The sequence below is a fragment of the Eremomyces bilateralis genome (assembly GCF_010015585.1).
Source record: "Eremomyces bilateralis CBS 781.70 unplaced genomic scaffold P152scaffold_5, whole genome shotgun sequence".
In the NCBI taxonomy this organism is placed as follows: Eukaryota; Fungi; Ascomycota; class Dothideomycetes; order Eremomycetales; family Eremomycetaceae; genus Eremomyces; species Eremomyces bilateralis.
The window spans coordinates 689,971-716,251 of NW_022985071.1; the positions used below are offsets into that span (position 1 = coordinate 689,971).

The 26,281-nt window shown below is 55.9% G+C and overlaps 15 protein-coding genes across 15 annotated transcripts; 9 read left to right on the forward strand and 6 right to left on the reverse strand.

Moving 5' to 3' along the window:
* Positions 1 to 459: 459 nt before the first annotated feature.
* P152DRAFT_413078 (ThiF family protein) lies at positions 460 to 3,217 on the reverse strand. Its single transcript, XM_033676999.1, has 4 exons — positions 2,853 to 3,217; positions 2,631 to 2,801; positions 1,249 to 2,573; positions 460 to 1,201 (listed from the first exon to the last, which is right to left on the reverse strand). Exons 1-4 carry the CDS (start codon positions 2,913 to 2,915, stop codon positions 925 to 927), a joined length of 1,836 nt encoding a protein of 611 aa, XP_033535982.1. The 5' UTR covers positions 2,916 to 3,217; the 3' UTR covers positions 460 to 924.
* Positions 671 to 823, forward strand: P152DRAFT_372886 (uncharacterized protein; the record flags this gene model as incomplete). The annotated part of the gene is made up of 1 exon (XM_033675548.1): positions 671 to 823. A coding segment is annotated over one exon (153 nt), but the record flags the coding sequence as incomplete, so codon positions are not given.
* Positions 3,218 to 3,626: 409 nt separating the features above from the next.
* P152DRAFT_393407 (uncharacterized protein) lies at positions 3,627 to 4,940 on the forward strand (the record flags this gene model as incomplete). Its single annotated transcript, XM_033676195.1, has 5 exons — positions 3,627 to 4,050; positions 4,096 to 4,250; positions 4,299 to 4,530; positions 4,593 to 4,715; positions 4,768 to 4,940. 5 exons carry the CDS (start codon positions 3,627 to 3,629, stop codon positions 4,938 to 4,940), a joined length of 1,107 nt encoding a protein of 368 aa, XP_033535984.1.
* Positions 4,875 to 6,443, reverse strand: P152DRAFT_268487 (uncharacterized protein). The gene is made up of 2 exons (XM_033674849.1): positions 6,027 to 6,443; positions 4,875 to 5,968 (listed from the first exon to the last, which is right to left on the reverse strand). The coding sequence occupies exons 1-2, from the start codon at positions 6,206 to 6,208 to the stop codon at positions 4,993 to 4,995; spliced, it is 1,158 nt and encodes a 385-aa protein (XP_033535985.1). The 5' UTR covers positions 6,209 to 6,443; the 3' UTR covers positions 4,875 to 4,992.
* A 1,942-nt stretch (positions 6,444 to 8,385) lies between these two features.
* P152DRAFT_385443 (uncharacterized protein) lies at positions 8,386 to 9,198 on the forward strand (the record flags this gene model as incomplete). The annotated part of the gene is made up of 1 exon (XM_033675820.1): positions 8,386 to 9,198. A coding segment is annotated over one exon (813 nt), but the record flags the coding sequence as incomplete, so codon positions are not given.
* Positions 9,199 to 10,435: 1,237 nt separating this feature from the next.
* On the forward strand, positions 10,436 to 12,055 carry P152DRAFT_456601 (SURF4-domain-containing protein). Its single transcript, XM_033679038.1, has 5 exons — positions 10,436 to 10,805; positions 10,904 to 11,016; positions 11,078 to 11,571; positions 11,627 to 11,691; positions 11,749 to 12,055. The coding sequence occupies exons 1-5, from the start codon at positions 10,639 to 10,641 to the stop codon at positions 11,819 to 11,821; spliced, it is 912 nt and encodes a 303-aa protein (XP_033535987.1). The 5' UTR covers positions 10,436 to 10,638; the 3' UTR covers positions 11,822 to 12,055.
* Positions 12,056 to 12,460: 405 nt separating this feature from the next.
* On the forward strand, positions 12,461 to 13,757 carry P152DRAFT_432211 (glutathione S-transferase). Its single transcript, XM_033677436.1, has 5 exons — positions 12,461 to 12,597; positions 12,663 to 12,840; positions 12,892 to 12,972; positions 13,038 to 13,383; positions 13,440 to 13,757. Exons 1-5 carry the CDS (start codon positions 12,467 to 12,469, stop codon positions 13,499 to 13,501), a joined length of 798 nt encoding a protein of 265 aa, XP_033535988.1. The 5' UTR covers positions 12,461 to 12,466; the 3' UTR covers positions 13,502 to 13,757.
* A 138-nt stretch (positions 13,758 to 13,895) lies between these two features.
* P152DRAFT_512738 (uncharacterized protein) lies at positions 13,896 to 15,794 on the forward strand. The gene is made up of 2 exons (XM_033682766.1): positions 13,896 to 14,129; positions 14,210 to 15,794. The coding sequence occupies exons 1-2, from the start codon at positions 13,988 to 13,990 to the stop codon at positions 15,517 to 15,519; spliced, it is 1,452 nt and encodes a 483-aa protein (XP_033535989.1). The 5' UTR covers positions 13,896 to 13,987; the 3' UTR covers positions 15,520 to 15,794.
* Positions 15,646 to 16,916, reverse strand: P152DRAFT_500120 (uncharacterized protein). Its single transcript, XM_033682306.1, has one exon. It carries the CDS (start codon positions 16,593 to 16,595, stop codon positions 15,771 to 15,773), a length of 825 nt encoding a protein of 274 aa, XP_033535990.1. The 5' UTR covers positions 16,596 to 16,916; the 3' UTR covers positions 15,646 to 15,770.
* A 332-nt stretch (positions 16,917 to 17,248) lies between these two features.
* P152DRAFT_465238 (uncharacterized protein) lies at positions 17,249 to 18,634 on the forward strand (the record flags this gene model as incomplete). The annotated part of the gene is made up of 2 exons (XM_033680619.1): positions 17,249 to 17,307; positions 17,359 to 18,634. 2 exons carry the CDS (start codon positions 17,249 to 17,251, stop codon positions 18,632 to 18,634), a joined length of 1,335 nt encoding a protein of 444 aa, XP_033535991.1.
* Positions 18,635 to 19,118: 484 nt separating this feature from the next.
* On the reverse strand, positions 19,119 to 19,745 carry P152DRAFT_506258 (peptidyl-prolyl cis-trans isomerase B precursor; the record flags this gene model as incomplete). The annotated part of the gene is made up of 3 exons (XM_033682470.1): positions 19,119 to 19,550; positions 19,602 to 19,667; positions 19,734 to 19,745. 3 exons carry the CDS (start codon positions 19,743 to 19,745, stop codon positions 19,119 to 19,121), a joined length of 510 nt encoding a protein of 169 aa, XP_033535992.1.
* A 1,196-nt stretch (positions 19,746 to 20,941) lies between these two features.
* P152DRAFT_472134 (uncharacterized protein) lies at positions 20,942 to 22,273 on the forward strand (the record flags this gene model as incomplete). Its single annotated transcript, XM_033681131.1, has 3 exons — positions 20,942 to 21,019; positions 21,101 to 21,985; positions 22,031 to 22,273. The coding sequence occupies 3 exons, from the start codon at positions 20,942 to 20,944 to the stop codon at positions 22,271 to 22,273; spliced, it is 1,206 nt and encodes a 401-aa protein (XP_033535993.1).
* A 444-nt stretch (positions 22,274 to 22,717) lies between these two features.
* Positions 22,718 to 23,201, reverse strand: P152DRAFT_480560 (uncharacterized protein). Its single transcript, XM_033681771.1, has 2 exons — positions 23,102 to 23,201; positions 22,718 to 23,055 (listed from the first exon to the last, which is right to left on the reverse strand). The coding sequence occupies exons 1-2, from the start codon at positions 23,129 to 23,131 to the stop codon at positions 22,879 to 22,881; spliced, it is 207 nt and encodes a 68-aa protein (XP_033535994.1). The 5' UTR covers positions 23,132 to 23,201; the 3' UTR covers positions 22,718 to 22,878.
* Positions 23,202 to 23,432: 231 nt separating this feature from the next.
* On the reverse strand, positions 23,433 to 24,789 carry P152DRAFT_447736 (uncharacterized protein; the record flags this gene model as incomplete). The annotated part of the gene is made up of 2 exons (XM_033678009.1): positions 23,433 to 24,639; positions 24,686 to 24,789. 2 exons carry the CDS (start codon positions 24,787 to 24,789, stop codon positions 23,433 to 23,435), a joined length of 1,311 nt encoding a protein of 436 aa, XP_033535995.1.
* Positions 24,790 to 25,002: 213 nt separating this feature from the next.
* P152DRAFT_456608 (uncharacterized protein) lies at positions 25,003 to 26,278 on the forward strand. Its single transcript, XM_033679039.1, has 3 exons — positions 25,003 to 25,278; positions 25,328 to 25,573; positions 25,624 to 26,278. Exons 1-3 carry the CDS (start codon positions 25,222 to 25,224, stop codon positions 26,104 to 26,106), a joined length of 786 nt encoding a protein of 261 aa, XP_033535996.1. The 5' UTR covers positions 25,003 to 25,221; the 3' UTR covers positions 26,107 to 26,278.
* Positions 26,279 to 26,281: the final 3 nt, after the last annotated feature.

A 26,281-nucleotide genomic window follows, 5' to 3' on the forward strand; every position in this document is an offset into this window, starting at 1 on the left:
CTGGTGAAATTCAAGAGGATTTTGGCTTTTCTGCTCCTAAGATGTTCTTCCATACAAGGAATCGTGGCTAATCTCCCGCCAGATTCACGACGCAGAGAACCGCCGCGTTGCTGGACAGCAACGTCACGTCAATCGGCATCATGACAACCCTAAACTCTCCCTGGAACACGCGACGCCACACTCGTACATCGTCAGGCGCCTGGAAGACGCGGCGCTGTGACGAGAGACGGTCGGGGGAGGGTGTGGGGTGGGATAGGGAAGAAGGGGATGGGGGACGAGGGGGAAGGAGGGGAGAGTGGTGGTGTCGCCGTCGATTTTTTTGGCGTCGTCGCTGTTGGCGGTGCAAGGGGGGAGCGGAGCGTCAGTTTTATGCTGCTTCGAAAGCGGGTATTATAGGGTGATGGGAGGGATGGTCGTCACTGATGCATACGATAGACGCCACCGAACGAGAAGAATATTCCTACTTTACGTAGCATTGACTCGTTCCTAGCTGCGAGTACGGGCCCATGAGGCACCCGAGTGAACTGTATAATCCCAGGATATATCGACACCCAGATGACCGTTGGTTGGTCCCACTATTCCGCCACTTCTATCGTACATGGGGTATCATTTCTCCTCGCCCACGAGAGGCCCGTCACCAATAACCGGCACTCCCCACTTCCTAGATCTCTTCAACGACAAGGCACGGCACGCCATGGAATCCAAAATCTCCCTCCGACGATTCGGGCAGCCAGACAAGGTGTCCGACGTCGCGGCCTTCCTGGCCCTGAACTCGTACACGAATAATTGCATCCTCAACCTAGACGGGGGGTTGAGTGTGGTGGTAAGGCGGCGGACCGGAACAGATGTGAGGGGCCTGTCTCGATGTGTGATGGTCGCATGCTGCTGTAAGGATTCCAATTGTATTCCCTGGCGAGGGATTTATCAATCATCAATCACAAGCGCCCCGCTGGTATCGTCCTCGACGACAATGACCAGAGGATTAACACCATTGGTATCTGATGCTTTCTCCTTCTTCGATGTGGGAAGATCGTCGTCGCCAGGTCCCCTCTTTCGCTTGGTGCCGGTCGCTTGACCGTCCAACGTGCCATTCAGAAGGCTCTCAGACACTTGTTGATCGACCGCAGCAGCCGACTTTGGTTTGCGAGCAAGTTCGAATTTGTCGGGAAGGAGGACGGGTTTGGAGGCATCCGATAGCGATCTATACATAGGTTAGAGACGAGCGGTTCAGATAGCCGAAATACTCACTTTTCCGTAACGTGCAGCACCAGATCCACACGCGGATCGTCATCCTCGTCATACACGGTGATTTGGCTGTTGCTCGTAATGCCCAGCTCGCTGAACTTCTTGCCCAGGTTCTCCTCAAAGTCGGGATCATAAAGGGTCCCCTCTACGCTGCTCACGCTCAGCTCCTCGCCGTAACCGAGTTCCAGTCGTAGGACGTCTTCGATCAAGTGCTGCAATGTCGCTCGTCCCGGATCGATGATGACCTGCGTTTGCGCCGAGCCGCACGTCCGACAGTTCGGATTCGGGGGCCGGAGTGGCTCCGTGTTGGTCGCGCGCTCGGCATTGTGGCTCAGGAAGATGACCCGGGCTTTCGTGTACTCGGATTTGAGAACCTTGAACGCCTGCAGCACGCAGAGGCCCGCGATCATCGCGTTAGTGGTGGCGATAGCCGGGATGATGTTGCCGGCCATCTGCTTGATGTCGAACTTGGACTTTGTTTCGATGCCGAAGATCTCCGATCGGATGTTCGCGCTCGCCGAGACGAAATCCAGGGTGTCCTCGTCGTCTTTATCGAAATCGATAATCGGAGCGGTTCCCTCGGACTTCAAGGCCATGGATCGTTTGCTGAGCCGGTCCAGGCTGTCCAGGAAGACGACGAAATTCTCCGCCAGCGACCACGTTTTTTGGGCGTCCTTGCAGGTCGAGGGGCCCAAACCTTTTGCGTCTTTCGAAGTGACCTCGAATTTCAGACTGCGTGGCCGTTTCCGCGTCTTCCATAGGTCGTCCATTGACAGTAATCGTTCGATATCTTCGCCGAAGACTTTGTCGAAGACCAACCGGCCGAATTCCGGCGTTCCCATCGATTTCCGGATCCCTTTCAGCGCCTGCGCCTCCTTCTGTAGCGTCGCGATTTCGTTGGCGTTCTCCGCATCCTCGGAGTGATCCAACTCTGGCGCGTCCTCCTCGCTCTTCCCGAAGACTTCGGTGAGCAGATAGCTTTTGGCCCACACGATGCAATGAATTGGCTGGGACGGCGTGCTTCGTATCGTGCAGACGGCGTATCCCTTGGGCGCTTCACGCTCTTGACAATCGTAGCATTCGCTGACGCCTTTTTTGATCACGCGGACGTTCCCGTTGAATCCGGCGGTGCCGCCGTCGACCAGGGGGATGTCGGCCGCCAGGCACATTTTGTTCACGTGCCGTCGCGCGTCCACGTTGTCTAGCGCGTTGAAGACGAGGGTGAAGCGTTTGAACCATTCCACGTTGAACGTCGAATCTTTGATGTTCCCATGGTGGGCGACGAGTTTGATTTTTGGGTTGAATTTCGCGGCGGCTTCTTTCGCAACCTGAGCATTCGGACGGTTAGATATACGCTTGAGCGGCAAGACACGCGGATCACTCACCAGCGCTTTCGGCTTCTTGATGTGTTCGTGCCGAAACAGGAACTGCCGGTTCAAGTTCGACAGGTCGATCGTATCCAGATCGACGATTTCGATTTCGCCAAACCCCGTGAGGGTGAGGTTCTTGAGCAGCTCGCATCCGATGCCACCGGCTCCGACCATCAGCACTCGAGTCTGGAAAATAATCAGTAGGAAGACGTGGGATAGGAGCCATCCTCATCTCACCTGTTCAACCAGGTCGTGTAGGCCGTTTCCGAGCGCTTGTCGCGCGTGCTTGTCGCGTGACATGGTGGATTGAGACTCACGGTGACTGGATGAGTGGGTACGGCATAGATAAATCGGTCGATGGAGACAGTGTGAGGGTGAATGGTAAGTCTATGGAGGATGATTGCGATACCACTGAAGGTTGAGGGATGAAGGTGAGTTCCCTATAAAGCGTAGGTGGATCTAATCCGATCTGACAAACAGGGGTGATAAGTCATAAGAGAGAGGTTTAGTCTTTAGAGAAGGCGAGACAGGTGAAATGCAAATGCCGAAGTGTTCATAGATCAGATGTGATGCGTTGAATATTGTAATACCACCAAGCACACGCGAGGTGTTCTACGTATTACCTGTCCATTCAGTTCTGCCTGTGAAGTCCTTCACGTCTCCTGCAGCGTCGCAGGGATGCGGAGCCGCAGCTCCCCCCTGTCACCAATCCACGATAGCGAGATTGGAGGAAACAATAAGTAAGAGAACGGAGTACAAAAAGAAGTAAAGAAGTGTTGTTTGATATTCCATCCCGTTCAAATCCTGACAACTGAATTTCTCAAAAATATACCTTAGGCTTGGAGCTAAGTAACGGCCTGCCATTCCCCAATTCAAGCCGCCAGCTGATATCCATTATCTCAAGGAATATCAGAATACATATCGGATGCTGAGACTGGCGTATTAAGACTGAGGCTTGCAATCCATAATCATTCTATTCCCCCCATCCTCCAAATCCCTTAAAACCCCACCATGTCCGACGACGCCGACCCCGAGCTCCTCGCTCTGCTCCGCCAGGCCCTCGGCATGAACGGCCCTCCCCCCCGGGACCTCACCAACACCCGCGTCCTCGCCTCCGCCGAATTCATTTACGATAACAGCACCGACGTTGCCCTTGACATGCGCAGCACGCAGCGTGCCGCCGCGGTCCTCTGGACGCAGATGCAGTCGCGGGACTACACCTCGAAGTCCTGGGCGGCGCACGAGTTGCATCCAACGGCGAAGGATGCATCGACGCTGGACTTTGTGTTTACGATGGATTTGCTGAACTTCTGCTTTTGGTCGGAGAAGGGGGAGGGAGAGGGGGAGGGGGAGGGATTTGCGGTGGAATGGAAGGGGAAGCGGTGGACGGGGTATTGGAGCTTAGTGGCGGCGTTGTGGCGGGCGCTGGAGGAGGGTGAGGAGGACGCTGTTGGGTTATGACGGGTGCTGACCGATGTAGGGATCCCCATCACGTCGCATGCTTTCTGGCATGTCGAGGAGGATTGTCCGGACGAGAAGATCGCTTACGTTTTTCGGTCCGCGACGAAGGAGGAAATGCCCCTTTTGAAGGAGCGGATCAAGTGCATGCGCGAGGCAGCTCAGGTTCTCTGCGAGGTGAGTATCCTCTCTAGCATGCAGGAATAATATTGACGGCGAGCGAAGGAGTTCGAAGGAGACCTCGTGAATTTGATCAACCGAGCCGATAAGTCTGCGGCTGCGCTGGTAAATATCCTCGCCGACCATTTCCCCTGTTTCCGTGACGAAGCGCGATTCGAAGGCCGCAACGTCCGGTTCCTCAAACGCGCGCAAATCTTCGTGGCCGACCTGTGGGCCGCGTTCGAGGGGGAAGGCTGGGGCGAGTTTCACGACATAGACAGGATCACCATGTTCGCCGGTACGTCACATGTTCATTCCGTTGACGCCCTATCCCTTATCACCACAGCTCATCTGTCGAAGACTATAGGATCCCGCAGATGCTGTACAATCTGGGCTGCCTCAGCTACAGCCCGCCCCTGGAGAGCATCGTGCGACGGCGGATCGAGATCGAGCCGGGCAGCAGCCGGGAGGTGCAACTCAGGGGTACGTTTTCCTCGGGCCGCGCGACTCTGTGCTCATATTTAAATGCCTCCAGGCTGCTCGATTTGGTGCGTGGAGCAGATCCGGCGGGAGATCGTGCGCCACCATCCCGAGGCGACCGTCAATGCCGTCCTCATCGACTTCTTGCTGTACGATATCGCGAAGGAGCTGGAGGCGTCCGACAGTCTAGACATTCCGCATCATCGCACCCGAAGTATCTGGTATTGAGACGCCTGCTCGCACCGGTTCCGTCCCTGGTGCGGCGATCGGGTCCTAATCTTCATCCGTTGTTGACCTTTACCTTCTCTTCTCGCTCGATTTTTGCAATGCGATCCATGATCCCTCGCTCCCACTGCCTATACTCGTGCTTTCTCTCCTCGCCGACCCAGTCGACTGCGTCATGCATGGAAAGGATGGAACCAACCGAGGGCCCTGTTGAAGTAGCACCATTGGCGGATGTAGAAAGTGTACCGTCGGTTGGTCCATCTTCGTCCGCTTGCATCAACGCATCTAGCTCGTCCACGTCCTCCGGCTCGTCGATGTTCTGATACCACTCCATGTCCAACCAACCCTCCGACTGCGCTCGACGAAGGAACCCATCAATTTCAGCATTCATCTCTGCTTCTGACATGGTCGACGTCCCCGCCGATTGGCTAGCGACAGTGACAGCCTGAGCCCGCTTCTTAAGATACACCTTCCCTGATATCGTCTCCCCCGTGATTTTCGTGACGGCGTAGAGCAGGATCGCAATGATCAGCGCCGGGATCGCGTCGGCGCCGATGCTTTGCGATTCGCCTTCATCATCCTGGAGTCGGCGAGAGCGCCGTCGATTCGGCGTCTCTGCTCGCGACGTTGATGATAGGATGGATTCCAGACCGGCGAACACGTGCGGAGCCGCTTCGGCGAGGTGAAAGGCGCCGCAGAGCCGTCGTACCATAGGCAAGGCCCATTGTGGGATATCCTTCACCGCATCGTTGGAGGCTAACAACGAGCGTTTCCGGGGCGTCACTGACGACGATGAAACTTTTGCTTTCGAAGCGCTGTGGATCGCCAGTCGTGACCGCGTGGCTGTAGGACTACTCTCAAGTGCCTTAGGATTCCTCGAACGCAACTCTTTCTGCGTCCCTGTAACTACTTCTTGCCCCCCCCTCACGCTCGCCAGCGCCGTTGACAAATAATTAAACACCTTTTTATACACCCTTGGCCCACACGGCGGCCGGGCCTCGATCTTCGGTAGGTTCAACCGCTGTTTGAGCCTACGTCATATCAATATCCGATGACCCCTGCAGACGTCCCCATTTCAATCCCACTTACTTCTCGCAGGCGAGGTGCGCGCAGGCGTAGGTGCGCGCGATTTCTTCCTCGGATTTGAGGGTGCTGGCTTTGCTTCGGGATTGGGCGAGGAGGGAATGGGCCAGGGAGACGAGGTCAGGGGGTGGGGGGCCAGTTAATGAGGGGAGTAGGCTGGTTAGAGCCTGCTCGACGGGTCGATTCATTTTTCGGCGGCTAGTTGGAGGGAGGATGGAATTTTGAGATCGTGATAATACAGTTAATACTGCATTTGGTGATTCGCGTGGTTGCTAGAGATGTCGTTGAGATACGCGTGGCAGGACGCGGGTTAAGCCTGGCGCTTCGCACTTCAGGGGCAGCCCTGCACGCGTCTCCGCCAGTGAGATTGGAAATTACATTTCTTCCGGCAAGAGAGATGCATTCAACTGTCATGATTAAAGGCGAATTTCATTTCATGTTACGATTTGCACTGTTACTACCGTGCCTTTGAGACATGTCAAGGAAGAACCTCTGGGAAATGAGAAAGTAATCATGCACACTATGTTGCTGGTCAGGTTTTTGCCGGAGTGATCGGATCGCAAATTAATTGTCCTCGGACTTTTTACTACGTAGAGCCACCGGAACGTTTAATCAGATATTCAATTCCAGGCGCCCCTTTTATTCTCTACCGGCACTTATCAATTAGTCTTCCTCCTTCGGGGAGCTCGATAGCATATGGGGAGAAGTCGAGTGCGAGATGTCCAACTCCAAGTGGTAGGCCGATACCGTATCCATACAAGTAGTAGGTAAATACTCCGTAGTCCATCAGAAAATATTACGGCACCAGGACGGAGTACGTTACGGATTACAAACGATATCGTACCCCCGAATAGATTAATACAGACACTCTACGGCTGATGATTTGCATTTGTAGTAACTAAAACGTAACTCTCAATCATAATATCTCCTCCTGTTACAGCGAAACCACAAAGAAGATTGGTAGTGGATTGGTGGAGATGATACTACTGGGTACTCTGTTGTACATTCATGTATGTGCCATGTGGCTTCAAGCAATGCAATATCACCGGCAGACGAGCACAAGGAACGATCGGGATCTTCTCATCCGTCAGGGGGAAAGGTGATATAGAAGGGAATGACCGGAAATTGTCCATCTGATAGTACGGACTACTAAGGCATATTTGAGGAACATTTATAATTTAAGGAATCATTAGAACTCGGTATCGTTCCGGACGGGGTCCAGGTACCCGCCTTATTCTCAGTAGCTTCACGTTGAGACCGTGGTCCCCCCAAAAGCAGCGCACCATTGAATCAATCCCCAACCCATTGCCCCATCCGTATCTCCGTGAACCGCTGCGCTCTGCTGGTCTGTCTGCATCACCGTCGTTCGCCCTCACCTTCTCCACACCACTGCGGCTGGCTTCCACAGCTTCACGTTCTTCACGTTCTTCACGTTCTTCACGTTCTCCCTCTCGGTTCCAGCTTCATCTGTGCTCCTTCACCAGTTCACCTCCACCTTTATCTTCGCCTCCAATCCCACCCCCATCTCCAACTCCATCTTCAGCTGCATTGACCTACCCCTGCTCATTACTACTGCCAGGCCTGGAACCTTATTATTACCTAGGACTGGTGGTTCTTGGTAGTTTGCAGCTCCTCAGCTCCTGCGACCCGCATTGTACTGAAGCCACTTGGTCCATTCCATCTCTCCTCCTCTCGTCCTGTACCACCATATTATTCTGTCGACATTTGACGCGTCTTGGTAGCCAGCCCTTCGGAGCATTGCGCGCGACGAGACCCACTTCTGGAAGTCCAAGCAATACCGGAAATTGAGATTCAGGCCACATCTCCCCTTGCTTTCTCCTCCCTCCTCGTATCAGCCATTCGACAACTCCGTCAATCCGCCCGGTGACCCTGCTCCTGCAGAAACCGCCATTTCCTGTCCGCGAGCGATATTGTCCATCTATCGCGGTGAACCGTCCTTGATTAGCCTCATTATCAGTTCGCTACGATCCGCTTTCGTCCTCTCGACCACGTCCCATTCGTCCGCAACCACCACCTCCCGCCCGCCATGGATATCGTGCAGGCCTATTACCCCTTCTTCTCCTGGACCGCCGTGGTCGCCATCGGGATCGGTGCGTACGTCTACTACAACCCCTCCCGTCGCCCATTACAAGGCAAAAAGCGGCCATCCGATCAACGAGCACCCGGGGGCAATTCGCGGCCACTTCCAGCGATCCTGGTCGACGATGAGGAATCATCTACAAATGCGAAGAAGGCACCGAAGCCGGGGAAGAGGGCCACCCGAGCCAGCGTGACATCCGATGCGGGTCCCACGGCAGCAACCTCGTCCAAAGAAATAGCGGTGGACGCCGCCGACGCCGCGGAGGATGATGCCGAATGGGCAGCGCGACTGGCCGATCTTCGCAAAGGAACGAAACTTGAATCGTCCGGTTCTACGTCGAAGGCGGCCCGCACCGTCAAGCAAACCACAGCCAATCGCGGGGCCGACTTCTCCCAGAACTCGTCCACGACGGGAGCAGACGCGGACGATGACATGTCTCCGGTCATGTCTCCCAAATATGGTGCCCAGGCTAGCGGACCGAGCGGACAGGATGTTTCCGACATGCTCGAGCCCGCCAGCATTGGCCCCTCGGTCCTCCGCGTGACCGAGAGCCCCAATCCCCAGCCGACTCGCACCAGAAAGCCGAACACCCAATCTGCTCCGGCACAAGAGTCCAAGAAGCAGCGGCAGAACCGCAAGAAGGCCGAGGAGCGGAAGGCCATCCAAGACCAAGCGGAGAAAGAGCGCCAAGTGCTTCTCGAAAAGCAGCGACGCCAGGCCCGCGAAACTCGCGGGGAATTGGCAAAAGATGGTTCGGCGTTCATGCGCTCGGCCCCTGCGACCAACGCATGGGCCGGTCGTGCACCGAACGCGCCATCGACGGGCCCCGTGAACGGCACCCAAGCAACCTCCCTTCTCGACACGTTCGAGCCCCACCCCCCCTCTCCATCCAGCTCGACTGACCTCGCGACCAGCGCCGCGTCCACCTCGGCGTCGGGGAAGAACTGGGAGCGCGACCTCCCGTCGGAAGAGGAGCAGATTCGGAAGATCATGGAAGATGACGAGAGCATGTGGAACACGGTATCGAGCAAGAAGAACCGCAAGAAGGCCCCGGAATCGACCAACGGCGCCGGTGGCACGAACGGGATCGAGAAGAGCCACGAAGCCCGCAGTGAGCCAGTAGTCGCGGCTGCGGCGGTCCCTACGACCAAACTGAATGGGGGATACGTCCCGCCGAAGATCACCCCGGGAAAGGGCCATCCTGACGACTCCGAATGGACCGTCGACGCATAGCGGAGTTTCGATCTACCATAATCTTTTGGGGAGAGACACTTGAATCCCTAAAAAAAGACCCCCACTGTGCCTAGCATGTTCGACACCTCCACCGACCATCATGGAGCGCCTCTCACCGACCAAATTCGCAACAAAGAAGCCACGGACGTGTACACCATCGGCCGAACCACGGCTCGCGTCTAACAAGGAAGCGATCCCCCTCCCCATTTCCTTTTATTATTTAAACTCTGCGCCTGGCCAAGCGGTTGTTTTTTTCTTTCACAGTAGTATCTCCACAGCAAGGATGGTATCCCTCGCCAACAAGGTCATTCCCTGACATTTGCATCGTCCACCCGACCCGGCCACGCGCCATGATTTTGGAGTTTCGGAGGGGGGACGGCACGCATTTCTACTTTTATTCCTATTCCGTACGGCGGAGCGGATCGTGAGGCAGATCACAGATGGCCTCGTGGCGTTTTTCAATCCGACCTGGCATGGTCGATGGGCAAAATTGCTGGATTGCTGGGTGATGGCCACTGATGGGTGGTTGGTAGCAGAGAGTGAAAAGCGATTGCCCGAAATTGCTGGATGATGTCATGGAAGGGGAGCGAGAATGTGTAGTTACCGAAGAATTCACCATCGAAGGCTTAATCGATTGCAAGATGAATCCACCGTGCTAGCCAAGTGTATGTTGCGTATCCGCCATCCGGGGCTCCAATCCTGCTATAGGGTACCACGGTCCGATGTGGTCCCGGTGCCATACTGGTAGGGGATTCGCGCTGACAATCTCAAATTTATGCTGGACAGTAAGGACACTCAAATATCAACACGATAGGTAAATCAACCGATGATAAATTTTCCTGAGAGATGTAGTAAGACGGAGGTCCGGCGGAGGTGTATGGATGCCTTAATGGTTAGCTTTGTTACGTGCCATAAATACTGTAACGGAAACAAGGTTGAATAGTATCCCGGTCTCCGCATCCACTCCCACTACGATCACCACTAAGGCCACCTTTACTCCCTCCCAACCCTCCAAGTGTCAAGTCTGGCCCATCAATGCTGTATCTCCATCCATGATTTTTCTTTATATGTCCATTCCGCGCTCCCACTCCTCGCTGTAGCCACTGCACCACCCCTCTGCACTTCTCTCCATCACTCCACTTCCTTGCTTGTGGTCGAGTGTCGGATTGTTTTGTAGCGCACTCCGCACGGGCAGGTCAGGTCGAGACGTTTCTCTTCTGTAGTCTGTACACCACGGCCTCTACCAACCCCCCCACACCGTTTTTCCCTCCTCCACCGTCCACCATGGCGCAGATTCGAGGCACCGCGGGCTACCAGCTCGGCAACCAAAACCCCTTCGGAGGCCCCGGTCGGGACGCCGCCACGAACGATCCCAGTCCGCTGGACGCGATCCGAGAGCAGACGAGCAAGATCGAGGACATACTCGATACGTTGGCAGAACCCATCCGACCGTACGTGAATGCCCTTCGCGAGGCGGTTGGGGGCGGTCGAACCGCTCCAGCAGCTCTGGCTCTAGAAGATGTGAGGTTCCCGAGCTGACGGTGTCTAGATATATGCCCGCCATCGGCCGCTTCCTCATCGTGGTAACGTTTCTGGAAGATGCACTGCGGATAATAACCCAATGGAACGACCAGCTCACATATCTACGGGACTACCGACACAGTGAGCCCTCCCCCCTTCCGCATGATTCCACCTGTCCACCCCACTAACCCGTCCTTCCTAGTCCCCGTGGGCATCACCCACATCTTCCTCATCGTCAACGTCATTGCCATGACCGCTTCCTCCCTCCTCGTCATCGTCCGTAAGCACTCCGAATACGCCGTCTGCGGCCTCCTCGGCGTCGTCGTCACACAAGCGCTTGGCTACGGCCTCATCTTCGACCTGAACTTCTTCCTGCGCAACCTGTCCGTCGTCGGCGGCCTGTTCATGGTGCTCTCCGACTCGTGGGTGCGCAAGAAGCTCGCCGGCGCCGGGCTGCCGCAGATGGACGAGAAGGATATGAAGATGTACGTGCAGCTGGTGGGGCGGGTACTGTTGATCTTCTTGTTCGTCGGGTTCGTGTTCGCGGGCGAGTGGTCGATTTGGCGGGTCATCGTGTCGGTTCTGGGGTTCGGGGCGTGCATCATGGTCGTGGTGGGGTTCAAGGCGAAGTTCAGTGCGATCATGTTGGTGGTCATTCTGAGCATCTTTAACTTGCTGGTGAACAATTTCTGGACGGTGAGATTCCCTCGATTTAATCTGTTGGTGAAACCATGCTGATCGATTCATCTAGCTCCATCCGCATCACCCACACAAGGACTTTGCCAAGTACGACTTCTTCCAGATCTTGTCGATTGTGTAAGTGCTCCCCCGAAGCTTTGGCTGGTGTTTTTGGGCACTACTAACGAGACATAGCGGCGGGCTGCTCCTCCTGATAAACATGGGTCCCGGAGACATCAGCATCGACAACAAGAAGAAGATCTATTAAACAGAGTAAAACCCAGATATGGTTACGCCCATCCGCTGTGGTCGTCTATGAATCATGATTCCGGACGCAGGCAGTTCAGTTGCCCGTGAGGGAGCTTTCCTGAAAGTCGGGGGGGATTAGCACAGCATGTCACCGATGACTGGAGATCACATGTATTGTAAGGTAGCTTTAAAAGTCATCATTCGTCGAGTCTAGGCTAGCTCTAGTGCCTGAAATCGATATTCTTTAAACGAATGGCTCGTTGCCAGGCCTACTTCTCGTGATCCCTATGGCTGAACATTGTTTGCAACGACGGCGGCATATCGAAGATAGTGTCGTAGACCCGTGCAAAGCCGAGGACTCAATTCTACTCAAGCCCCTGACCAGCGCAGCTGAGACACGAGGGAGATGAACGGATGCAACTACGAACAACGAAGCTATAACCCGTGAGTGGACCTGGACCCTGTAAATTAGTGGGACGATTTTCGATTTCGTCATACATCATGTGACCTGCCAGCACTATCTCGAGTTCACGATGGTCGAAGCGATGACTTGCGAAGTTGCGATGAACACTGGTGGTGCAGCTGAAGTTTTGCTTGCAAGAGGATTGGGTAGACAACTCTGAAGCTACGCAACCAGATCGACACGAGATTTCTCCCTTCGAAAATGGTGGCCACCGACACGGACGAACAAAAGGCGAAGAAGGTATACCATACCAAAGCCTCAGGAAATGCGCTCGCAACGGTCCAGCAGCGCTCGGAGGCGCACGAACTGAAATTATACGGCAGCTGTTTCTGGTAAATGGTGACGTTCCTGCACAAGTAAAGTCGGAGCGGAGACCGAGCGCTAAATGCTCCGGCAGCCCGTTCGTTCAGCGCGTGTGGATCTCCCTCGAGTTCAAGCAGGTGCCGTATCAGTACATCGAGATCGACCCATACAAGAAGCCGAAAGAGCTCGTCGATATCAATCCCCGAGGGCTGGTGCCGGCGCTGAAGCACGGCGATTGGGGGTGCTATGAGAGCACGGTTTTGATGGAATATGTCGGTATCTCCCTGGCTGTCGCTGCCGTTCTCGGTTGACGGGCGGAATAGTTGGAGGATCTTCAGGCGGGAGAGTCGCTACTCCCAGCCGATCCACGGATTCGGGCGCACAGTCGTCTCTGGTCCGACCATGTAAGCCATTGCCCTAGTTGCACCGTCCCGACCGGCTTTCCCGTCGCTGAGCGCATCAAACACAGGCGAACCGCCATATCGTGCCTACCTTCTACCGCTACCTGCAGGAGCAAGACGCCGAAAAGCAACTCGAGCATGCCGTCGACCTGAAGAACCAAATCGCAAAACTGGTCACCGCAGCCGACCCCGCGGGGCCATTCTTCCTAGGCCCAACGCTGTCATTCGTCGACGCCCAAATCGCCCCGTGGGTCCTCCGCCTCTCGCGCGTGTTGAAACCGTACCGGGGCTGGCCTGACCCGGAATCCGGAGGTCGTTGGGAGACGTGGGTTAAGGCGATTGAGGCGGAACCGGCGGTCCAGGCGACTACTAGCAATGATGACCTGTATCTGGATAGTTATGAACGATATGCTGGTAAGTTTCATGGACGGTGTGCGAGCGTGCAAGAGGTGCTGACATGGCGCGAATAGAAAACCGACCAAACACTTCGCAGGTTGCAAATGCGGTTAATTCCGGGAGAGGATTGCCATGAGACGAGCAACTGAGCAAAAAAAAGAAATGGAAGGCTTCATATCATGATATCACCGGCCGTATGACGGTTATCGTTTGCGAGGACTGATATCCATATCCAAATTGAATAGTAGCCGGATCAATATTTTGATACTAAGACGACGGCCTCAAATAAATAGGAAATTGGAGATAACATCACGAGTCTTCAACTCCAACATATACTCCTCTCACCGATGTACTACTTCAACAGAACAGACAAGAGATTTGATTCATGTTAGGTCTAGTGTAACTTGTAAGTGTAGCTGTGAGTTGTCGTCTCGTCTGAAGTAAGTCGTGTCCAAGCATGGACCCACTTAAATTTCCTGTGCATCGCGCCTCATCCCAGCATCGGATTTCTCTCGAATTCTACAGCCCAAGCATCACATACCCAGACTCACCAATATTGCATTCTTCGGCCGCAGTATTGATATCGATACCCTGACCAAGGTGTTATACCGTGCTTGGGGCAATGGCAGAAGGGTCAACCGACTCTTCGGCCTCGGCGAAGATGGACCCAGCGTCGTCGAAACCTCAAGCTACCGCTGCGCAAGATGCAGTTCCGAAGGCGATACCGAAACCTAGCGAAGGAAACCCGGCGTTCCGCATGATGGGTAAGTCACACATTGATAAGCCTATCCGAAGACGAAGTGTTTCGTTGTCTAAAAGGACGTCCGGACTCATTGGTATCTAGGTTTGCCTCGTTGGAGACCACGACTCCCATCTCGCAACTGGATGATTTTCCTCTCTACTGTTTCTGCATTCACTGGAGCGTGGTGGTACGATCGACGCGAGATCAAACGCGCCCAGAAGAAATGGTGCGACGAGGTGGCCACCCTGGCTGAGCAACCGCTCCCGCCGAACCGTATGCCACGACGGATCACCGTCGTCCTCGGCACGTTCCCTGGCGACGGCTTGCTGAACATGCGGGAGCACTTCCACGACTACGTCAAGCCGGTTCTCCTCGCTTCCGGGCTGGATTGGGATGTGATCGAAGGAAGGAAAGAGGGGGAGATCCGGGCACAGGTGGCGGAGCGGATACGGGAGGCGCGGCAAAAGAACGGGGAGAAAGGCGCTTCGAGCGAGGAGCCGGTCGTGAACGCTCCGTTTGACCTGGAAGAGGCAAGGCGAGCTCAAGGGATATACATGGAAGGTTCGGAGCGGCGGGACGGACCCCTTCGTGGAGATTTGGTGATCGGGCGACATGCGTGGAAAGAATATATCCGGGGTCTGCATGAAGGATGGCTCGGTCCGCTCGATCCCCCTAAAGTGGAAGAACCGGCGAAAGATGCAGAGCCGGCAGTTGTGCACGAGGCGAACCCGGCGGTGCCAGCCTCTCCGGTTTCATCGATGGCGGAAATCATGACGAAAGATGGAGCCACGGAAGGAACCAATGCCGAGCCGCCAAAGGAGAGCGAGGAGAAGGAAAAGAAGGAGGAGGAGAAGAAGGAGGAGGAAAAGAAGAAGAAGAAGCGCCCACAACCCGTGCCGTTTATCACTCCGTCCGAATATCCTGCGGCCGAACTCTCGCCTAATACCCCCAAAGAACTCGGTCCGTCCGCGGTGGTCACGTTCCCCCATATCATGGGATTCCTGAACAGCCCGCAACGACTCTACCGATTCTTAAACCGGCGATATCTAGCTGACGACACCGGACGCGAGGTGGCAGCGGTTGCATTTGGCCATTATCGACCGTACGCGCGCCACGACGAGTCACACGAGCCGTCGGAACTCGCCTCCGATTCGAATTCTCCCGCAGCCATGGGATCCCTCTCAGAAGCGTCCAGCTCGGAGCAGCTCCATCTCCTCCAGGATGAGGAGAAGAATTGGCACAAATCGTATCGCAAGCGCGGACTGAAGGAAGACGAAGTGCCGCCGGCGAAGGACGAGAAGGCGTCGGATGAGGAGGTGGAGGAGAAGCCGCATGAATACACCTGGACCAATGCGATCGTATTGGACCCGCGCATCGCTGATCGGATGCGGAAGTTTGTCTACGAGCGATAGAATAGGGGAAGGTTCATGGCATTGCGGGCGTTTTCGTGGGCACTCCCTATCGTTTCCTTGCTCACCATCGACGTTCGTGAAGGGGGCCTTGTATGTTTTGGAATTGGGTATGTAATCTAGCATGGGATCATGGAGGGAAAAATTCTGCACATATCCGTATGGGGGGCTGGGAATCACCTGTACAATACCTCCTCTCTAGTCGACCCGCTGCGGTTGGATCCGGGAAGCCAGCCCGTCCAACGGTGTCAATGTTAACAATCACTGTACAATTGCTTGAGAACCGCGTCTACTGCTTGAGCTACGGCGTCGCCCTTCTGCCACATGCCGTCGTGCGATTCCGTCACTTCCAACTCCAATAATCGGTTCCTTGGAGTCACGCCAGGCGATTGCGCCGGATTCACAAGTTCAAATCCCCATCGACTCTGCAGCCACGCCCCCATCACCGATTTCTGCTCTTCCTCCACCAGCCCATCCTCCCCACTCCACACCAACACAATAACCCTCCCCCCTCCCTCCACCACCCATTCCTCCTCCCCAAACGCTCCATTCACCGGGCTCGCCGCCTCCCATGCGGCCCCATCCCCCCCAAAAGCCCCCGTCAAGAACTCGCCGTACACCGGCTGGGACGCATGATTCCGTGCCAGCAGCGGCAGATCATGCAGTCCGGAGAGCGACACCACCGCGACCGGTCTCCGCAGCCGATCCGGGAATGCGAGGCCCGCGCGGAGCAGCGGGTCGCCGACGAGCTGGAAGGCTAAGGTCCCGCCGCACGAGTGGCCGACGAGGAGGTAGTCGTGGCCGGTGGGGTTGCCCACGCCGTAACGCTGGTTGAGTTTTAGCAGCGCTTGCATCACATCGTCAACGTGCGCGGGATGCGCCACCGGGCTGCCGCCAGAGGGGTCGGGAGCGCTGAGGCGGTAGTTGAGGCTTGCGAATCCGGCGATGTGAGATGAGGCGCGGGAAAAAGACGGGTGGTTTAATAGGAGGTGGAGAGTAGGAAGGAAATCTGCTGAGCTCTGGGTCGGGTCGCGCCATGCGCCTCCGTGAATGTAGCTTTGAGGGATTAGTGGGATCATGTGGAGGGCGGACTTGTCGACTGGATTGGATCATGGTCGGGCTTGACTTCTTACAACTCGGGAAAGGCGGATAGCGGACATGTGGGAAATCGGGACCTACATTACCCAAACTGCTCCTTGTTTATTTAACTCCCTGCTCTGGACGAGGACATCGAGGGACTGCAGAGGGTCGGGTCCGTACGATATCCTCTCCATCGGGGGATTATCGCTGCCCATACAGGAACACTAGTATATACTGGAATTTGCTCTCCAATTCTCCGTGGCCAAAACCAAATATACCAGTACTCAGCGGTTAAACATGCGGGGTGTGGTTTAATACTGGAGATATAATTCAGTCCCTGAGAGGAAGGGAGGCGAATATAATTACGTGATTGGTTGAGAAATGTGAAAAGGAACAAGATCTGATTGGTCCCGATCGAAAAAGTTGAGAAATATGATTGGCTGAAAATGGATAAACGGATTACACCACGTGACCAAAATATAGATAGAATCACGTGGAGTGGCGAAGCCGCCCGTGACCCGGCCATGTCATCTCCCTGACCAGCCCTACGTTCCCTACAAATGCCCTGCCTCTCCCCCCGCAATTCATCCATCTGCACCACTCTACCCATTACCCAAACCCCATCTCTGGAATTGGGGGTTAAAACACCATCATGGCTCCCTCCGTGGGAACCTTCCACCTCCTGGTGGCTAAAAATGCCAAATTACTCCGGTTCGTATCATCGATCCTCCCGTCCTGAGATCGTACTGACGCCCCCTCTAGGTTCGCATGGAAGCAGGCCGCCCAAGCCGTCCAAAACCACGTCCCCATCGCCCGTGCCATCGAAACCGAACTCCAACCCATCGCAACCCGCATCGCCCCGCGGACCTCCGCCCAGCGCATCGCCTGGCTCAAGCAATCGGGCGCCCGCAGCTACGCGTCCGCCGCCCGGCACGGCGCCTCGCGCTCGTTCTCCACCTCCCAGCGGCATGCGGCCGGACTCAAATACGACCGCAGCAAATACCCCACCTCCCGTATCCGCAGCGCTGTCGAGCGGTTCACGGGCCGCGCGCCGTTCGCGTCGACGATGCGGCCGAACCTCACGGGCGGGTCGCTCGGGCGGACGGCCGGAGGATACACGCTAGGCGCAGGGCGGGTCGGGGGCGCGAGGCATTTCTCACATGGCCCGGCGAGCCCGGCGGAGGTGGTGCGACATGTGTCGCAGGGGGTACGGGCGTTCATGCTTGAGGGGAAGCGGGCACAGTTCGATGGGGTGGATCCCGTAACTGGGAAGCATCGGTATAAGGAGGTGTCGGTGCTGGAGAACGACGTCTCACGCAAAATGAGCGCGTTCCAGCCATGTTCACCGGGGTCGTTCATCGACTTTCCCGTTAACCCGACCATCACTGCGCTGGCACCTCGCCACGCCTTTGAAGGCACCGGATTCACCCCCAAGTCAATGGACACCCTCAACACCGACGGGCTCCTAGACGTCTTGTCGATCGACTTCTCCCGCGCGCTGAAAGACCTCGCCATCGTCCTGACCGACCTGAAGCGCCTCGCCTCGCTCGGCGACCTCCCCATCTCTTACCACGGCACGATCGTCCGGGTGCATTTCCCGGGCTGCGATGCCGACACGGTCGAGCAGCTGTGCGACGAGTTGGGCATCCAACGCGGCATCGTCGGGCAGGATCGGGAGTTCCCCGCGTTCGCCGGGACGGAGATCGCGCTGCTCTTCCCGTTCGCGCCTAGTATCGTGTCGTCCGAGGCGGACGGCCACTCGCTGTACGAGCCGCGGAATCCGCCCGACAAGATCGACTACGACTTCGAGCTGTTTCCGCGCGTGCGGTCCGTGATGTCGGCGGAATCGGAGGATGGGAATGGACCGCTCATGATTCCGTCGAGCAATCCATGGGTTTCATCCCCGTCGGGGTATGAGAGCATTCGTACCAGCGACTTGGAGGACGGCGACGCTCGCGGCCCCCCTCGGTGCCATGATCCGCTGGAGTATCAAGGTCTCCAGGGGGTTTATCGGTTCATCGAGCAGTGCGAGGTCTAGCATCGCGGCACCGTTCGTTTTCCTTTCATAGTTATTGTCCTCTCAACTTAGCGGCTCCAAATTGTAAATTAAATGACTCAAGACCATTCCATGTTTGCAGGTATCCGGCAATGTGATCCTTGTGGGCACAGAGGATGCCGGTGAAAGCCGCTCTGTGCATCTACCACCAAATCAGAGTTCAGAGTAGAAGCCCCTGCTGAGGCCATTCACGTGGCCTGTTTATGGTAGAATGAGCTGCTGTAGTCGTTAAGAGCGTGATTGTGCGTTCGTTCCCAGTTTCACGCTCGGGTATTTGAGTATTTTGCAGGTCGATCGCGAATACGACCTGGCCACTCCAATATCTGGGTTTGCCATTAGATCCGAGTCATCCTGCAACCTGGAAACCGCGATGCCTTGAACTTATGCGGATTTTCGAGACCCGTCGCCACGCTCGGCAATTGACCGTCACGCTTCCGACCGCTCAGCGCCGATCCATCGAGCGGACTCACGCCAGCGGATTCGCATGAACTGTAACATTCTTCACCGTCACCCGCTCCGCCGGCCTCCCCTTCCCATCAACCTTCACCTCCTCCAACCGATCCAGCGTCTCCCCCCCATCGATCACCCGCCCAAACACCGTATTCTTGCCATCCAAATGCGGCGCCGCCGCGAAGCAGACGAAGAACTGGCTACCGTTCGTGTTGGGGCCTTTGTTCGCCATGGAGACGATCCCCCGGGCGTTGTGGCGCAGGGCCGGGCGGATCTCGTCGGCAAAGAAGCCGGAGTCGGAGGGGTCGTGGGGGGCGGCGTGGATGCTGCGGGAGGACTTGGATTTGGGGTCGGTGGCGGGGGAGCCGGTTTGTGCGATGAAGGAGGGGATGATGCGGTGGAACGGGGAGCCGTCGTAGGCGGATGAGGCGCAGAGAGCGAGGAAATTCTGGGGGAGGGTTAAGATGAGGAACTATATTCTTTCGGAGGACGGACTGACCTCCGCTGTTTTCGGGACGCTGTCGCAGAAGACCTCGATCTTGAGATCGCCGATATCGGTGTGGAACTGGGCGATGTTAGAACTCGAGACATACAGGCGTCCGCAATGGTTTTTTTTTTTTGGAAAACGTACCGTGACAGACATGATATCTTATAATGGGGTGGCCTGCTCAAGCGGGCAAGGCGGTTGTTGAGTGTAGCTAGATTGCACCCGGCGTTTGGCAGGAGTTTCCTTGGAGGACTAGGGACTCAAGAAAGCAACCAGATTAATAGCGGTATGTATGATTGGAATGGAATTGGAATTAAATCGGAATAAAACTAAAGGCTCGAATATTTATCAAGTTGTATTGGAGATGTGGATGTGAATATTAATTATTGATTATCTGATTATCGTGGTGGTGCTTTGATGATAATTCACAATACGGTAATTACCCCAAGGAAATAACTGCGGGGCCCAATCGCTGGTAGTTTCACTTAGTAAGGTATAAAGGTACCCCATACGGGCCATAATTATCATCGACTTCAGTCTTTACCTACTAAGGCCATATGTTACGATAGGAAGGACTTAGAATCTTAAATATTGTTGAGTGGGCATCATCGGATTGGAGCTTGGGGATTGGATCGGAGTTCCGACAGTCTCACTCTCTGCTGTCTCTCGTGTGTGTCATTGAGTGAGTGTCTCTCTCCCCAGCAGGCCAGCACATATCGTAATCTCGTAGGGTCGTCATACGCCGTGCCGCTACACCTCTCTAGACTCTAGCCCCATCGGCTCCTCCGCTCTCTCACCACTTCACTTCCGGTCAATCACTACTCAATCGTTCACTAGGGGAGTACAGGTACATCTCTACTTGCTACTATTCATCTTGTCCGACCCTCCTTTCTTGCATCGGTACTTGTAGACCGCCTATCTCGGTCGCTGTACATCCCCATCGCTCGGTCCAGGCTCTCCCATTCGGCCTCACCTCACCTATCACCTCGTTTTCCCTGGTCCTCCGGCCGTACTGCACACCTGAAGATTCCGCAATCAGGACCCCCCTTGACAGTTGCCAGCAGCCCAGCACGAGTTCAGCCCTGCGAAATCCACACCCCCTTCGTCCCCACTTCGCAATCCATCACACGGATTATTCACATCTCGAACGACGAACCGCTCTTGTGTTTACTGATTCCTGTATGATCACCCATCTTCTCCCCACCTACCCTTCCTTTCCGCACCATCGTTTTCGAACCCTCGTGCTGCTCTCCCTCGAATCCGCTTCGATTGGCGGCGTTTAACCTTCCCATGCCGCGGAGCGGCCGTGTCCTTCGCCCGCTGGCCACGCCGTATCGCCGGGTGTCGAGACGATGGCGGCGTTTGTGCGGATATCCGGTCCGCCCAATAGCAACTTCCTCGTGGGCTACCCGGGCATATCGGCGACGCTGGTAAGTCACTCCGCCCTTTCCACTCGCGCGGTCCGGTCCGCACCGTTGCGCGCATCGCTGACCGTGTGCTCTCCTATCTAGCCGCGAATAGAAGGAAAAGTCGAGATCCGCCCCGGCGTCGGGGTGTCCGCCCCCGTGCAGGTGTCCCTCGTCACCATCGCGCTCATGCGGAAGGAAACCATCCACCCGTCCGCCGACTCCATCACGAAAAAGCGGCTGGCGGCTCCGCGTAAGGAGATCACGGACCTGGTCGGCAAGGAGCGGTTGCTGTATCGCTGCCCCACCGGCAAGGAGTTCGAGAACGTCATGGCCATGGACCTGCCGTTCGTTATTTTTATCCCGTACGGGCGAGGGGGGGAGGAGGTCAGTCGCCGAGTACCCCCGGCGAGCCTGCAGTTGGCGAGTCGGACCGCCGAAACATATTACGAGCTCGTCGTCACGGTGCAGCAAGGGGCGCAGGACCAGAAGAAGCACACGACGCCCGTCCCTATATTACGATACGATACACTGTCAACATTCGGCATGTACAATCGCCCCGAATCCGCGGAGCGGGTGACGGACCATCTGGTCACGTTGGGCATCTCATTACCACGGTGGTCCTACGGCCCGCTGGATCCGATCAGCGTGTACATCAAACTGAGCCCGAACCGGGACTGGATGAACAAAGCGAAGAAGGTCACCATCCAAAAGATCACCATCGGTATCGACGAGGAGGTCGTCTACAACCACGAGGGCGACGAACCGACCATCAAAACCAAATCCATCGCCCGCACCAGCCAAGCCGTCAACGTCAAGATGCCCGAAGCCGGCTACTTCACCAACCTCGGCCTCGTCTTCCCCGCCAAGGACCTTCGCGACAGCGACGGGATAATACCGCGCGGGAAGAAGGAATTCCCGCTGTACCCCGTCAGCGGGTTTACCACCATCGGCACGCTCTACAAGATCCAATACTTCCTCACCGTCAAAGTAAGTCAAGTCCCCCCAGTCCACCGTTTGATCTAATATGATCAGGCCCACATGTCCTCCGCCCGCGACATCCTCCTCCGCCAACCTATCGTCGTCTGCCCCTTCGACCACACCAGCTGCAAAGAGGAGATGGAGGCCATCGAGCAGGCGGCGCGCGACGCTGCGCACGTCAGCCCCGATAACCCCATGCTCCCGGCGTCGAGCGTCATCAAGGCCAACGATTCGAACGGGCTGCAGGCGCTGGGGATGACGATGGTGGGCGGGCTGCGGAAGCCGCTGATCGAGTAGGGGAGTAGACCACTGAGTCTAGGAGAAGGTACTTAGTCGCGCGGACGGATTCTTGCCAGGAGTACTGGGCTGGGACGTGCGAACGCCCACATTTCCTTGCCGATGGAACGGGATATCAGACCGGAGTTATATTGTCCTTTCCCACAGCCAGGACGACGAAGGAATTCCGGAACCACGCTTAGGAGTTTTTGAGAGCATCGCGTTGGCGTTTTTTGGAGATGGGAGGGAAGGCCAGGGGGATATGGATCTGTGGCGCGCGGCTCGTTCCGCTTTGGACAAAGCGTGGTGAATACCGGAAACGTTGGGGGGGGGACCGAGAACTCGGTTTTTTTAGGCACCGCCGATTACGGAGGCGCGTAACTGCGTGATTCAGAAATTCACGTGGAGGTACATCGCATCCGGGGGGTGGCAATGGTGGAGAGTTAGGTATTTGTGAATCTAAGGTCTCGAGATATGATGGACTGTTTTCGCTTGGTTGTTGAATCCTGAACTGTTGGGCCATTGAGGATTCCCGGAAGAGATAAAAACGGCTTCAGGTCGGTCTACGCCATGAACAACGAAGGAATTAGAGTCGATATAATTTTTCTGGGGGAGGGGAAATCCAGTCACCTTGATCGAAACGCCAGCTGAAACGTGCGCGGTTGCGCGGTCCCATCATGTTCCTGCGGTTGCCCTTTCCCAAGGAGCCGAGCGATTGACGCGTCGACCATCTCTTTCAGGGCGATGTATTGCGCGCTGGACTCGCCAAAGGTCGAGGCGGCGTTGCGGAGGTTGGTGCGGAGCTGGAGGGGATTAGCTGCGTTGAGGGGGCGAGAAGGGTTGACGGACGATTTGGATGGTGTCGTCTGGTTCGGACATTGTGGGATTGAGATGGGGGGATTGGAGAGTGTAGGGTAATGTGTAACTCGGGGTTTAATCAACATAAGAGAAAGTTCCGTTGAGATCAAGTGAATTTTTGGTTTCCATCATACGTATGCAGCTTTTATGAAGTTGTACGCAAGTAATACACGTTTGATCACTACTAACTAGCTATAGATTCCCAACTTAGATCTCATTTGCAAGGATCCGCAACTACGCCAATATCGCCGTCGCCAACGACCATGACCGTGGGGTATCACATAAAACTCCTTTCCTACGCCCAATCCCAAGTCCTCTATCGCTATCTAGGTCCATTCCCTGTCGGTTTCGCGGCCCGATGCCTTCCCTTCCGGCCCCCCGACCGCTTGAACGGAGGTCCCCGTTTCCGCGGCGACCATTGGATCCCCTCGATCGCAAACCCCGCATCCGACGCCGTCAAGTAACTAACAATCCCGCAGTCGACGATCGCGAGGATGACGTTGCGATGTCCTTTTTTGAGGCGCTGGTAGAGCGGCATGGATTCCGGCGGGGGTGCGTATGGTGTGGACGCCAGCAGCGAGGAGAGTTGCGCGAGTGAGGGTACAGTGGTTTCTCGTGCTGACATGACCGCTATCTGGTAGTCGGGAGGGGGAGGGGAGCGTTTGGAGTAGTTGCTGGAGGGCTTGTAGACGTGGAAGGTGATGCTGAGGGCGTCGGGGTCGGGCGTTTGGTCGGGGTCGAAGTACGGTGGTGTTGGAGTATCGGTGGGTTTGGTGGTGGGGTTGTGGCTGGGGATGATCCGAAGCAGGTGGAAAATATCGTCTAGCATCTTGTTAGAAATGGTCAGACGATGAATCGGAGATGACGCACCGTATGAGCGATAGAGGCCTGGCGATACCAACGGGCCGGCGATGCCGCGCTTCTCTAGTGATGCAGCAGCGGATCGCGACCGCCGTTCCGCGAGGAAAGAGAATAGAGAAGTGGTCCTAGCCGGTGGGCTTGTGGTCGGCCCCTCGACTTGCGCAATACCTGCTCGAATCACGATATACCCCAATCTCTTCAAATGCGCATACACCGAATACATCTCCATGGTCAACGGCCTCTCGAGTGACTGTCCCATCCCAATGAACACCGAATAAGCCGCCTGCAGGCTCATGGGAACCGTGTCCTCCTCTCCCGCGCCGTGAGCCCCCTCGTCTCCAGGAAGCAGGTCCGGGGGCCATTGAACATCGAGAGATCCGCGCTCCAGGAGATACAGCGCTTCTTCGGGCGCCAGCCATATCTGGCCGCCCGTCCACCGCCCCATGGTCATGAAATGCCGGTCGTGCGGCTTCTCCACGAACGCGCCGCATCCCCCGTAGTCCAGGATAGCTTTGGTGCGGTTCTTCCCCCGGTGGACTCGGGTATAGGACAAGGCGTCTTCCATGGCGGCCCGCGACGCCTCCAGCACGGATGTCTGCATCTGCGTCGCGTCTGGTTCGAAGTCTTTCTCACCCCGCTTGGGGAGCTTGTGTTGGGAGCCGGCATTGCTGGAGATGTCAGCGCTTATATACGGGAGTGGGGGGAGGAGCGCACAGGAGGTTGGCTAGAAATCGGAAGTCTTGCGCCTCCTCGGACAGATCGACCTCGACTCCAGGTTGGCCGGAGGGAGGCACGGCGTCTTCATCGATGTCGGCCATGATTGGAGAAAGGGAAATTCAAACGATCGAAGGCGATTGATATCGAGATATGATATTGCTGGACATTGCTCGACATCACAGGACTTAGAAGGATCAGTCCCCAGCGCCATTGAATATCAAACTCTGAGTCAGGGAGGTGGTTTAAAGTGGGGCCTTACGACTCAAGATCAGCAGGTGGTGAGAGGCGCAACTTCCTTCCACCCCACGAGTCCAGAGCCACAGATGAGTAGACAATTCAGTGACTTCACCGTGCAGTGTGTTCAATAGACCCGCCAGAACCGTTATTGTCCAGTTACCCTTCGCTCTAATTCATTATCCCTGTACCTTTAATTCCCTCCAGAACTTATTGATCCCTCCGGCCCTTCCCAGGGCAACCACGACCGAGCCTCAGGTGGAGGGGTACGCACATCAAATCCCCCTACGAAGGCTACCATGGAGGACTTCAACAGTGAAACCGACAGCGACTACACCAGCTACTGGAGAGATTGGGTATGCGACGATCCACCCCATCCGAGGGCAACAATGCTAACCGCGTCAGTTCATCTCCTCGCGGGGCAACGAGTACTTCTGCGAGATCGACGAGGACTACCTGACCGACCGCTTCAACCTCACTGGCCTTAACACCGAAGTCGAATACTATCAATATGCTTTGGATCTGGTCACCGATGTCTTCGACCTTGATTGCGACGACGACATGCGCGAGCGGATTGAGAAATCGGCACGGCAGCTCTACGGGCTCGTCCATGCCCGGTACATCGTTACCACGCGGGGTCTAGCGAAAATGGTTTGTGCTGCGCACTCCGTGAGACACCGATTTGCTTATATTCTACCTAGGTCGACAAATTCAAGAAAGGCGAGTTCGGGAAGTGCCCGCGCGTGATGTGCGATCAACACCCCCTCCTTCCCATGGGTCAGAGCGACATTCCCAACGTCTCCTCGGTCAAGCTCTACTGCGCCAAGTGCGAAGACCTGTACAACCCCAAATCCACCCGGCACGCCGCCGTGGACGGCGCCTACTTCGGCACCTCCTTCCACAACATCCTCTTCCAAGTCTTCCCGCAGCTAGTCCCGCTGAAGTCCACGCGACGGTACGAGCCCAAGTCGTTCGGGTTCCGCGTGCATGCGTATGCGGCGCTGCAGCGGTGGCAGGACGATAAGCGGGATGAGATGCGGATACGGTTGCGGAGAGCAGGGGTGGATTCGGGGTTTGAGGAGGATGATGATGAGGATTTTGATGAGCCGGACGAGGTGGATATGGATGCGGAGAATCTGGATAATCCCCTGAATGACCCGCGAGTGAATCGAACGACTGTCTGAAGAACATCAAAATGGACTCTTTTACCTTACAATTGATTCGTCTATACATACGGTTGAGTTTACCGGTCCATTGGATCCGTCATGCCAAAACCCGTAGTCTATGTGGCGTCTAATGCATCCTGGACGATTTGATATTGGATGGATCAGTATCGATGTGGCCATGTGGGTGGGCTGT